Source organism: Sceloporus occidentalis, unplaced genomic scaffold (assembly GCF_023333645.1).
Source record: "Sceloporus occidentalis isolate IW3139 unplaced genomic scaffold, rSceOcc1.0.p SCAF_2, whole genome shotgun sequence".
NCBI classification, from domain to species: Eukaryota; Metazoa; Chordata; class Lepidosauria; order Squamata; family Phrynosomatidae; genus Sceloporus; species Sceloporus occidentalis.
This window is the reverse complement of record NW_028316982.1, coordinates 62,028,153-62,041,682: the sequence shown is the minus strand read 5'-3', so window position 1 is coordinate 62,041,682 and position 13,530 is coordinate 62,028,153. Positions and strand designations below refer to the sequence as shown.

The following is a 13,530-nucleotide window of genomic DNA, read 5'->3' as shown; positions in this document are numbered from 1 at the left end:
CAGCTTGGGGTTTTTTTTAAAAAAAATCATGAAGTTACAACTAAGCCTTAGGTGAGACTTTCAACATTTTAAAATGGGGAAGAAAATAGTACAAAAGTTGGAAAGCTGGTAACAGTGGTGTGATGTAGAAAGGGCTGTAGCCATCTGTGGGGAGCCCAGAGAGCTGGATTCAGCATTGGAGCCTGAGGTTCCTCTCCATTCTTCTAGGTCCAGTCCAAAAGGCCAGCAACATAAAGCTATGTGCCCATATGGATGAACAGAAGCCTTCATCTCTCACGGTGACCAGTGTGTAAAAAATGATAGGTTTGTGATGGGAAAGCAATGATTTACAGGCAGAAAGCTCCTAATGAGTCAGCCAGGAGTAATCTGGCATGAAGTCCCTCAGAATCCAGTTCATCAGCAGTACAAGGGGTAATAATGCTAACCCACTCTACAGTGTTGTAAGGATTTCTAGAATAATCTGTGTTTAGTGCTTAAGAAAGGTGCAGTATAAATACTAAGTTACTGTCACCATCATCATGGTCTTCTATGGGACTTTGAGGAACCTGATTTATATTTCATTTTATGCTGAATTAGTACTTGGAGACATTAGCATTATAAAGTATCCCCTTATAATCTAACCTATTCATGAAGTGAATCTTAAACCATTTTTCCACCCCTGCAAACCACCTGAAAAAGCAGAATTGTCTTGCATGACCATTTATTCAAATTCTTAAAATTTTACAAATCAGGACATACACACAATTCAACCACCATATCACCTGGAACAAACTTGGTTGCATATAATTGTGAAAAAATAATTTGGGATCAGACTGGGTTAGTACTTGAATGACAGATGACTAGGGATCTCCAGGTAGGGCTGGGAAATGAAACCTAACTGCCCAGTGTGTATTCACAACCAGTGTTGCCTTTCTTCTAGCTTGGATTCTGTGAAAAGGATAGCTTTGATTCGTTATGAATCTGGCATGACAGTGGAAAACTCCAGAATGGGTTTAATTCTATAGCAGCTGCAAATTGGTGGCAAGTTCAAGGATACCTACTGAGAACCATTCCAGTTTTCAAGCCTATCGTGTTGCTCAGCATTTCTTCATTTTATCCAATTCACTCTGTTTGTCTTGGCAGCAGCATAAATCAGTCTAGAAGCTAGCCAGAAACTGAGCATACTCAAGAGCCGTACTGGAGCAGACACAAGGTCCATTTTATGCAGCATCCTCCTACTTTCCACAAAGTGGGAAGCCCATAAGCAGGGCAAAAAGACAACAGTCCTGTTTTGCTTGCAAACAGCTGATATTCAGTGATACATTGCTTCAGAGCATGGAGGTTTTATATGACTAAAGCTATTGATATAGTTCCCTCCAGCCACATCTAATCCCTATTTGAAGATGTATTGGTCCTCGTATATAAAGGCACCAATTTCTGTACTAATTGTGTGTTGTGTGAAGTACTGTATCTTGACTGTCCAGAATCTGTTGCCAGTTAAATTGGATTGTTCTGAGTCCTAGTATAATGGTATACCTAGTATAACCTAGTCCTACATAATACCATGCATTATCATCCCCCTCCTCGGCACAACTAACCCACTCCCTAACATTTTCTGGTATGGACAATTCTCCAGCCTATATAATTTTTGTTGAGCTTTTCCAGATCTACAATATCTTGAGATGAGCAAACCAATAATCCAAGTGTGAGTGAATTTGACTTTTCATGAAAGCCATCACAACTCCAAGATTATTATTTTATGGTCATCACCGGTCCAGATCCTTGTATACACCTATAGTTATTAGATTATTCAACTATCACAGCCATTTTATTGCCAGTTTGGTCATCTTTAAAGGATTTTTCTGGAGTTTATTTATTTAATTTACGGTATTTATACCCCACCTTTCAGCCCTAAAGGCTCTGGCTTACAATTATTATTTTTAATTAGGCAGTTCTCTGCCCTCAGGCTTACAATCTAAAAAGACATGACACAAAAGGAGAAGGAATGGTGGTGGGGAAGGGGATCAGGTCTAGCAGTTCTTCTCTCCCTCTGAGGCCTGGACCAAGGCAGATGGATTGGAGGGAGGGCTCTGCTTCTTAGCTCAGGCCAAGCCTGATGGAGCTGGGCCTGCATCTCTCCATCCATGGCCAGATGGCACCAGATGAACTGGAGGTCCGGTGGTGGCACAGAGGGCTTAGTGGCCAGAGGGCTGGAGCCTGGGTTGCAAGTTCAGTCCCACTGCAGCTTCTGTAGAAAAAAGGCTGCTTGCTTGGAAAAGAGGAAGTTTTAAGGTACTGCACCTAGGGCAGAAAAATGAAATGCACAGATATAGGATGGGGGACACCTGGTTGAACGAAACTATGTGTGAAAGGGATCTAGGAGTCCAAGTAGACCACAAGTGGCAGTGTGATGAGGCAGCTAGAAAGGCCAATGCAATTTTAGGCTGCATCAATAGAAGTATAGTGTCTAGATCAAGGGAAGTAATACTGCCACTGTATTCTGCTTTGGTCAGGCCCCACCCGGAAATACTGTGTCCAGTTCTGGGCACAATTCAAAAAGGACATTGAGAAACTAGAGCATGTCCAAAGGAGGGATGACTTAGGGAGCCGGGGATGTTTAGTCTGGAGAAGAGAAGGTTAAAAGGTGATGTGATAGCCCTGTTTAAATACTTGAAGGGATGTCATATTGAGGAGGAAGCAAGCTTGTTTTCTGCTGCTCCAGAGAACAGGATCCGGAACAATGTATGCAAGCTGCAGGAAAAGAGATTCCACCTCAATGTTAGGAGGAACTTCTTGACAGTAAGGGCTGTTCGACAGTGAAATACACTCTTTCCTCGGAGAGTGGTGGAATCTCCCTCCTTGGAAGTCTTTAAACAGAAGCTGGATGGCCATCTGTTGGGGATGTTTTGATTGTGAGTCCCTGCATCGCAGGGGGTTGGACTGGATGGCCCTTGTGGTCTCTTCCAACTCTATGATTCTATGGCTCTATAATCCAGTTAGTTCTAACCATTCTAAATAATCTATTTGCAATCCCCCCTCCTCCACTTGCCCTTTTGGAAACCTAAAGAAGATATTTGGGAATATGAAATAAGATTCATATTCAGATCTTCACATTTAGTTATTCTGTAATCATATTGTAAAAGTTCAGAAATAGAAACTTGGATGAAAGTGTTAGCACCCTGGAAAAATGCTTTCTTTTTTATAAAAGCAAGCCACTAGCCTTTGTGATTGTTCACCTAGGTTTTAAAATCACATGGCTCTTTCAGGAATTATGGCTGGCATCCTGCATTGCAGTTAAAGATTCAAAACCTAGAGTTATGGATCTAAGTCATCCATATTCAGATATACTGTGTATTCACAATTTTGGCACTGTGAAGTCAAAGGCTTTCATGGCCTGCATCCATAGTTTTTTGTGGGTTTTTCGGGCTATGTGGCCATGTTCTATAAGAGTTTATTCCTGATGTTTCACCAGCATCTGTGGCTGGCATCTTAGAAGATGTCAGCCACAGATGCTTGCGAAATGTCAGGAAAAAACTGTTCTAGAACATGGCCACATAGCCCGAAAACCCCACAAAAAAACCTATAATTGGGGCACTATTTACTTCTAGCCCCCTCCCATTTCCCCAAGTCAAAGTGCAAGAAGGAATTTAGTAGCAGCTTCAAGACTGATTCATTTCAGCATGACTTTTTGTTGTTCACTTATAGCTGAAGGAATAGATTAATATCTACCAAAGCTCATATTCAGGGACTTAAGGATTCAGTTCTTGGCATCTACAGTAAGAAAGATCTCAGGCTCAAGCAGCAAGGCTGAGACTTCCATTTGAGGCTTGGAAAGGATCCTGTCAGTTAGGGCACATCATAATGAGTTGATGTGACCAAGGACCAGTCCATATTCTCAGCCTCTTATCAAGTGAAATCTTACCTCATGCTTATTTCTGTGAAGCATCTGGTAAATAAAGTATGAAACAACTTTGCTCCTAGGAGCCAGATAACTTGCTTACGCCAAGCTGCTGGATGTAGCTTTTTCGTTGCTGCCAGCATTGCTAACTAATTGATTTAGATTGCCCAGTGTTTCCTATTAAGAGATAGCAGGGGCTCCACAGGGGGGGAATTATCTTTAGTATGTATTTGATTGAAGACAGGGGAAAGATGCATGCAGACGCTGTAGAAAGGGCACAGCCAAATGCCGAAGATATTGAACTATTCAGAGGCTTTAAATGCAAGTGCATGCTGTCTAGACTGAAAATATCTTGGTGTTTTTTACCTTTTCAATTTTGAGAAGCTAAGCAAAGGGACATGGAAAAAGACTTCTCAGACTGGCATCCTATCAGTGACACCTGCATAATGAACTTTTTTGGTTCTTGCAGAGGGTGGGATTCACTATCTCCCTCCCACAATGACCAAACCCCTCATAGGACTCACCTTCCTTCTGCAGTCACCTTACATGACCAACAGGTCAACTGATCATGAGGACATAACCAGATGCTTCTCTGACACCCCCTCCCCCCCCACTGGCCACTAAATGATGAAAGGAGAGGCACAGGAGGAGAGTCCGCAAGATGGCAATAGTATTACAACTCCAACAGGATGGAACTTCATACTATCCCAATGCAGGATCTCAATTCTAGATGTGAGAGAGCATTATGTCACCAGCAGATGAATCCTAATGGGATTTTGTTTCCAGTTATTGATGAAAATTACCTGCCCCTGCTGCATGCTGCCATTTTATACTGCTGTGTTGTTGTTTTTAAGGTTTAATAGTTGTTAATTAACAAGGGAGCAGGAAATATTTTTTGGACTCGGGATCACACACTGTCATGGGAAATTTTCAGCAGACTATACCACAAGTGGGCAGGCCCAAAGACATCACCCTCACCCCAGGTCCTGCAGACACTCCCATTAAATCCTCTTTTCAGTTCTCTCATTCTCATTTCTGCTTTCTCCTCCACCCTAAATGCTTCTCTCTCAGTTACCTCCTTAGAAAAGACTTGGGTTTATGAGTGGTTTAAGCATAAAATGATTTTTGGAAGAGATGTGGGAGAAAGAAAAGGTTAGCCTTTCTGGTAATGATCTTCCAAATCTTCCTCTTTCCAGCAGCAATTAGGCTTTTTAAAATTCTGCACTAGTACCTGGCAATACTTTTACAAACATAATGATTTCAATATGGCAACTGGGTTTGCAGCCAATAAGAGGGGTTAGGCTTTGGTCTTCCCTCCCTAACAGCAAGCTCCTCAAAATCTCCCTGCCCAGCAATTTTGCTTTTTAAACTCCCTTTTGGGGCCAGCAGGTATATATGCTTTACGGATGTGTGTATATGTGCATGTGGACCTATATAGCATGGAAGGAGAACCCTGGTGTATTGCACTGTGGATTTTTTCTGTATGTTCTGGAGAATAGCCAGTGGCGTACTTTCTCCCAGCCCCCCTAAGGAACGCAGCAAAGCTCATCACTGTTTTTACTCCTTCCAGTAAACACAAATACATCCATATGTATCAAAAAGCCCTCAGATCTTAGTGGTGGTTGTACTTCCTTTATTTCCAAATCTAGTAAGGTTAACATTAATGATAATTCACAATATATAATTGAGAAAAACTACCAGCATAGAGGATCACAGCCTCTCTAGTTCTAATTAATGTGTATCTACTCACTTTTGGAGGAGGAACCAGCCCCATCCCATTTAAGGCCTTGCTCAAGGCTAGACTAGTCTGCACTATACTGTATATATTATACTGGTTCAGTATAATAATCAGTCAGCAAGACACAGCTGACACCACACACGTCAGCATCAAACACTAGCTTGCAGACAGCACAAGATAGTTCTATCCTTAGGAAAGGGGATGTTATCCCTGCAGATGAGGAACAGGTATTTTAATGCAGACCTAATATCTTACCCTGAGTCCAATTCTCCATACCACTAACTGCATAGACTCTAAGCGTGAGTGTAGATTTAATTTTCTGCAGAAGGGAGACACCGCTGACCAACATTCTGAACACTGAGCACACTGGGCTTGTTTGTAAATGGGTGCCATTGGCCTTGAATACTGGGGTTATCTGTATGAAAGGGCTTTCGGATACGGATGATTTCTAGGCCTGACTGGTTGGCCAGCTTGTAGATGATCTGTGCAATCTCATCTGCTGTCTTGCTCGTTAAAGTCTCTTCCTTCACAGTTCCATTCACTAGAAAGAGAAGAAATTAGAGGAAATCTGAACTTATTTTTGTTCTATCCAGAAAGACATTCCTAGGCAATGGAACCCCACTGCTGTTCAACATTTTCAGTTGATAAACCTCTGTGAATCCCTCACTATTACATCTTTATATATCAATCAACTTGTCAGGATTTTCTGTTGCTGAACAAAGACCCAGTGTACAGCTCCCAATTTGCTTCAGTCAACTTTTTTTTAACCTAGTGCACCCAATAAATTTAAACCCCATCTTTGTTGGTATAAAGGTTGCCATGTTGCACTGTGTCTTTGCTCTAAGCCAATTCCACAGATAGTTTGCGTTGACCAAGGCAAGGGAAAGCTGGTGTTTTGGCCATGCTTTTTGGAAGGAAAGCATCCATTTACTACACAAACCATTCTAAGTTTAAATCCATACTTTCACGCCTAAACATTCTTCACCCAAAGAGTCACAGAACCATAAAGCTGGAAGACACGACCAGGACCATCATTATTCTAGCTTAATGGAAGAATTCTGGAGATTCAGAAACCTCACATGTTTTAGGGACATTTTGGTGGCTTTCAAGAAGTATTCAACTATTTCCCCCTTTGTCTTTTGCGCATTTTGCTATGTTACAACTTGGAATTGAAAGGGATCTGACTTGCTTTGTTACCACTTGATGTACACAAGACACTCAGCACTGTGAAAGTGTACCACAATATTAAACTAGCACAGACATTTAGTGAACAAACTAACAATGGTTGACAACATAAGCATTCACCCTTCCGAATCAATAAAATAAATAAATAAATAAAGCTTTTATTTATATACCGCTTTTCTTCCAGATCAAAGTGGTGTACATACGATAAAACTCTGTGACACATGTCAAATACAATATTAAAAACAGATTAAAAGCAGTTATAAACAATTCAATTTTTAAAACTGCAGTTAAAAATAGTCGGGATATCAGTTATGGGTAGTTGTCTTAATCTAGTTGGGGAATACTTTCTCTAGAGATAATTGGGAGGATATGCTAAGAGATAGGTTTTCAAGGCCTTTTTGAAGGCTTCCAATATGCAACTAAGTCGAATCTCCTCCGGGAGTGCATTCCAGTGAGTTGGAGCAGTCACTGTATAGGCTCTTTGGTGAGTCGTTAAGTGTCTCACCTTGGGGTGTCAAGTAAGAATTTCCCCGTTGTTCTGAGAGTGTGGGGCGGATTATGTAGGGAGAGGTGCTCCCTCAAGTAACTCGGGCCCAAGCCATGTAGGGCTTTATAGGTAATAACCAACACTTTGTATTGGGCCTGGAAGCGAATTGGCAGCCAGTGAAGAGATTTTAATACGGGTGTTATATGGTCCGACCTTGAGGTTCCCACAACCAATCTGGCTGCAGCGTTTTGAACTAATTGAAGCTTCCAAACCTGGTACAATAGTAGCCCCATGTAGAGCGCACTGCAGAAATCCAAGCAAGTGGTTACCAGTGCATTTTGTTGATGCCCTGACCAACATCTGGGATAATAATCTCTCCAGGGCTATACACAGTATCGCTCCCAAGTGTCCTTTCCGGCCTGCTTCCAACAAACAACCCTGGTATATGGAAGATCTCAGGGAAAGGAAGCGGGCTGCGCAACGACTAGAGCATAAATGGCGAAGACATCAGCACTTATCTGACAGGACACTCCTTCGCTCTCATTTGAAAGCTTATGGAGTGGCAATAAGTGCAGCAAAGAACTCGTTCTATGCTGCACGTATTGCGTCCGCAGAGTCGCGTCCAGCAGAGCTGTTCAGGGTTGTGAGGGAGCTAACTCAGCTCCCTCCCTCCCTGAGCCCTATTTTGGTACCATCCAAAGCCTGCTGTGACGATTTTAACAACTTCTTTGCGGATAAAATCTCTCGGATAAGGGCTGATCTCGACGCCAGCATTCATGCAGATCCTGTAGGTGAGGTCTCCGAAGCGTCCGTGGCCCCTGTTGTACTGGATCACTTTGAGTCTGTTAGTACTGATGAAGTGGACAGGATTCTTCAAAGCGTTAAGAAGACGACATGCTCTCTTGATCCCTGCCCCTCATGGTTGGCAGCCCAGGGGGGAAATGCGGTGTCTACTTTGTTACACCGCATTGTTAACACATCTCTAGGTGAGGGCCAGTTTCCATCGAAACTGAAAGTAGCAGTGGTTAAACCCCTGCTCAAAAAGCCCTCCCTAGACCCCCTGATTCATAATAACTATCGGCCCATGTCGCTGCTACCTTTTCTGGGGAAGGTGATCGAGAGAGCAGTCGCTTTCCAGCTTCAATCGATCCTGGATGACACCGATTTTCTAGACCCATTTCAAACCGGCTTCCGGGCGGGCTATGGAGTTGAGACTGCCATGGTCGCCTTAGCTGATGACCTCCGTCTGAGCATGGACGGGGGAAGCGTGTCCCTGTTGGTGCTCCTGGACATCTCAGTGGCTTTCGATACCATTGACCATGGTATCCTTCTGGAACGCCTGGGGGAGTTGGGTATCGGGGGCACTGCTTTGCAGTGGTTCCGGTCCTACCTCTCGGGTAGATTCCAGATGGTGGAGCTGGGAGACTGTCGCTCCGATAAGAGGGCCCTTACATCTGGTGTCCCTCAAGGAGCGATTTTGTCTCCTGTGCTATTTAACATCTACATGAAACCGCTGGGTGAGATCATCCGGAGACACGGGGCGCGGTGTTATCAGTACGCTGATGACACCCAAATAGTCTTCTCTGTGTCTCCGACTGATGCAGTAACTAAGGCTGGTATCTCTCCTCTAGATGCCTGTCTGGCGTCGGTAATGGGCTGGATGAGGGAAAACAAACTCAGTGTGAATCCAGGGAAAACGGAGGTACTGGTGATAGGTTCCCCTGCTCCGGGTGGTGAGATTTGTCATCCGGTCCTGAATGGGGTCACGCTCCCCTGAAGGACTCGGTGCGCAGTCTGGGAGTGCTCCTTGATTCGTCGCTCCAGCTAACATCTCAGGTGGATGCGACGGTCAGGAGTGCTTGTTATCAGCTTCGGCTGATACGCCAGCTGCGTCCCTACCTGGGCCGGGGGGACCTTGAAACTGTTGTACATGCTTTGGTAACCTCTCGATTGGACTTCTGCAATGAGCTCTACATGGGGCAACCCTTGTACCACACTCGGAAGCTACAATTGGTTCAAAACATGGCAGCCGGATTGGTCGCTGGCAGATCCAGGGCAGACCATATAACACCTATCTTAAAAGATCTTCACTGGCTGCCTATTCGCTTCCGAGCCCAATACAAGGTGTTGGTGTTGACCTATAAAGCCCTAAATGGCTTGGGTCCAGGGTACTTGGAGGACCGCCTCTCCCCATATAGTCCGCTTCGCACACTCAGAACATCTGGGGCCAACCTATTGGAGGTCCCTAAGTCTCGTTTTGTAACGACCTCACAGAGGGCCTTTACTATCTTTGCCCCCACTTTGTGGAACAAGCTCCCTGTACAGCTTCGTTCCTCTGCATCGTTACTTTCTTTTAAAAAAGATTTAAAAACACACTTATTTCGGCTGGCATTCCCACTTCAGTAATCCTGTTATCTTTTGCCCCAACTACCTTAAAGTTGTTGTCTTATCTTTGCCCTGATATTTTGATTGTTTGCTTCCCGTCCCTACTCCTCTGATGATGTTTTAATTTTTATATGTAATATTTTAACTTGTATTTTATTGTCTTCTTACCTGTAAGCCGCCTTGATCACATTGTGGAAAGGCGGGGTAGAAATAAAGATTATTATTATTATTATTATTATTATTATTATTATGTACTACTGTTTCTAGGCCCTTTTGGCCCAGACAGGGACGCAGTTGGCGTATCAGCCGAAGCTGGTACCAAGCACTCCTGGCCATCGCATCCACTTGAGATGATAACTGTAGAGATGAATCCAGGAGTACTACCAAACTGTGAACTTTGTCCTTTAGGGTAAGTGTGACCCCGTCCAGGACTGGACGGCAAATTTCCCTGCCCAGACTTGGGGTACCTATCATGAGTATCTCTGTTTTCTCTGGATTCAGCTTGAGTTTGTTTTCCCTCATCCAGCCCATTACTGACCCCAGGCAGGCATCCAGAGGAGAGGAGCCATCCTTAGTTACTGTATTAGTCGGAGACATGGAGAGGTAGATCTGGGTGTCATCAGCGTACTGATAACACCGTGCTCCATGGTTCCGGATGATCTCTCCCAGCAGCTTCATGTAAATGCTAAACAGCATGGGGGACAGAATGGCGCCCTGAGGGACACCAGATGTCAGCTCTCTTTTACGAGAGTAACTGTCCCCCAGCCTCACCATCTGGAATCTTCCTGAGAGGTACTTGTCAGGTCTTCTGGAATGGCACATAGATGGATTCATTCAACTACTTACATGACTTTTGAAGTAATGGGTTGAACTAGAGCTAATTTAAGCATGGCACAGCCAAGGAGTCAAATACCTCTGCAACCAAAGTGTCTAGTGATTTTTTTTTTTTTGGGGGGGGGGGGTAAAGTAGTAACTTTTGTGCCACAATAAAAATATTTTGCTTCTTCACAATGTTGAGTATTTTGTGTACATCAAGTGGTAACAATGCCAAATAGTAAGGCACTGTAACCAAAGCATTATCCAATTATTATTTTTGTTTGCTATGATTTTTATTTTTACTCACTGACCACAAGGCCACTTCCTTCTGTTTTTTTTTTAATTAGTCTCTTGATTTGTGATTCTTCTAGTAGATAAGGGCTAGAATTATGTTGGTGACACAATCCTGTGTAATAGGCATTCATGTGAGATTGTTTTGAATGCTGCACAAAGAGGTATTTAATACCTCCCTTGAGCAACATTCCTCTGCCCTAAAACGCAGCTTCTTAGTGCTGGAGCATGCTACCACAGCTTGTTGAGGGAAATTGGCTTACACATTGTAAACTACTTAGGGAGTGATAAGCAGTAAAGAAATGTACTTACTACTGCTATATTGCTATTTTACTAGTGAAAGGCACCCAGATCTGGAAGAGTGATGTCAAATCTCTTTTCCTGGCTGTAGAACTACAAGCAACCTCGATCTGGGTACCTCCCATCCTCCCTAGTAAATAGTAAACAGGCATGACAGCATGCTCCAGCACTTGGAAACTGCCTTTTAGGGCAAAAAAACACAGAACAGCTCAGGCAAATGATATGTAGGATTCCATCCAGTGTGAGTCTACAGTTATAACTAAGAACATAAATAAAGGCTTTGGGGCTAGGGATGCTGCAGTCTAAATACAGGTCCCATCATCCCTGATCACTGGATATGCAGGGTGGAGATGATGACAGCTGGAACTCCAACAATATTTGAAGATCCACAGTGTCTCCAGACCTATTGATGTTCAACCTGCTTATAGGAAGCACATACAGTTAACTACTGGGTTCAGGTGTTACCAGTAATGGCTAAAAGCAGCATCTCCCTATCTGCCTCTGTTAAGTGGTACCATTTGCTATACTCACAGTATTCAGCAACCACTGTGGGAACCCGGCATTTCTTTGGAGTCACATAGACCACAATTCCAGGGTTCTGCTTGGCAAAGTCCACCACTTTTTCTTCAATGTATTCTCTAGAACAAAACAAAGTCCAATTGAGTCATTTAAAAATAGTCTGGAAAGAGTCCTAAGAGTTCAAGAAGCAGGCAGTCAAGTCATCAAATAAGTAAGGAATTGTTATTTGAGAGCTCTAATGGTTTTACCCTAAGAATCCAAGAGCCCTACTAGATATTAATAATCTACAAAATAGTGAAACTATCACACTGAATAAGGCTTTTCTGTTATGCTGGTCTAAACACAATTGCTGGTCCCAGAATTAATGTAATTCCACACCACTTGAACCGTTCTGGCTCACTGCTATGGAATTCTGGGCTTTGTAGTTTTGTGAGATATATAACAAACTACAAATCCTAGGATGCCATAGCATGAAACCAGGGCAGTTAAAGCGGCCTTAAACTGCATTATTTCTGCAGTGCAGATGCAGCCCCAGCTTGAGTTTGCGAACAGAATCAACTGCCAGATGCTACATCAACACTTGAATAAACTCAGTTAACTTAATGGGTCTGCTGTAGCAATTGGATTAATGCCACTATCTTCACTTGAGAAGGCAAAAGTGTTCCAAGTACCAATGCTGTGGAAATGCCAAGTTCTTGACCACCAGAAGGAAGCCTGGCCTTTGAATGGCAGCCATTTTCAACAAACTGCATGTCAAATAGATTAATTCCTTCACATGCTGTTCTGAATAAAGATGTACAGCGCATTAGAAAGGCTAACAGATCAGGCACAGAATTCACCTAAGGCAAGGCAAGGCTGGAGGGCAGTTAACAACAAGGGAGGGACGCTGTCGACAGGGTGAGGCTTCACCCTTGCGCCAAAGCCAAGTCTTAAGCCATGGCTTTGGTCTAAGGCAGGGGTCCCCAAACCGTGCCCTTTAAGAGGTGATTTTGGGCCTCCTCCCCCAGAAGCCTCAGCCATGTTGGCCAATAGCCTGGGATTCTGGGAGCTGAAGTCCAAAACCCCTTAAAGGGCACCGTTTGGGGATGACTGCAAAATGCAGCCTGCTGCAGGCCACGCTTTCCTCATCCGGGATCTAGACCTAAACTATGGAGTCCATCTCAGAGGAAGCATCATGGCAGGTGACCCGATGACCGTCTGCCACAAGCAGAAAGCAAAGGGGCCGCTTCTAGAGAGATGAGGTCCTGGCCGGAGGGCAGAGGGGCCTTGGGGGCTCCTCCTGGGCGGAAGGAGGAAGCGGAGGAGAATAGGAATAGCACCGCCTTGAGTCTTGCTCCAAATGGGGAAGCCTCCAGGGGAGCAGCCTCAATCCCCAGCGAGGGAAGGAAGGACCCACCTGGCGCCCCTGGAGCTCTGGGCGTCGCGGCTGAGGGTCAGGGTCAGGCGCTGGAGCTGGACCAGGTAGCGGCCCACGCCGTTCCTCAGGACGCTGGCCAAGAAGCGGCTCGGCGTGCCCCGACCGGTCATGGCAGAAGCAGCCCCCGAAGCCGCGCTGCGAAGGAAGGGCCGCCTCCTCCTCCTCCTCCTTCTCCCTTCCTCTTCCTCAGGGAGGAGACAAGATGGCGGCGCCTGAGGGAGGCCACGGCCGCCGCCATTTTGCCTCACCACCTGCAGCTGGTTAGAACTGAAACACAAATCTAAGGCTGCATCCACACTGGAGAAATAACCCGCTTTGGCGCCGCTTTAACTGCCCCGGCTCAAGGCTCAGGGATTCTGGGAGTTGGAGTTTGCTGTGGGGCCCAAGAAATGGTGACAAGAATCACCTCTACGGTTTTACTATCTCTATGGTCGCTAAACTAAACAGCCCCCACTCTATGGTTTTAAATATTGCTAGAAGGGCTCTTGCTGCTAGGCGCTCCCCGGAAGTGACGT

At 44.6% G+C, this 13,530-nt stretch overlaps 1 protein-coding gene across 1 annotated transcript; it reads right to left on the bottom strand.

Moving 5' to 3' along the window:
- Positions 1 to 5,489: 5,489 nt before the first annotated feature.
- On the bottom strand, positions 5,490 to 13,463 carry LOC149318453 (large ribosomal subunit protein mL43-like). Its single transcript, XM_089509739.1, has 3 exons — positions 12,995 to 13,463; positions 11,611 to 11,717; positions 5,490 to 6,156 (listed from the first exon to the last, which is right to left on the bottom strand). Exons 1-3 carry the CDS (start codon positions 13,123 to 13,125, stop codon positions 5,927 to 5,929), a joined length of 468 nt encoding a protein of 155 aa, XP_089365865.1. The 5' UTR covers positions 13,126 to 13,463; the 3' UTR covers positions 5,490 to 5,926.
- Between the last annotated feature and the right edge of the window lie 67 nt (positions 13,464 to 13,530).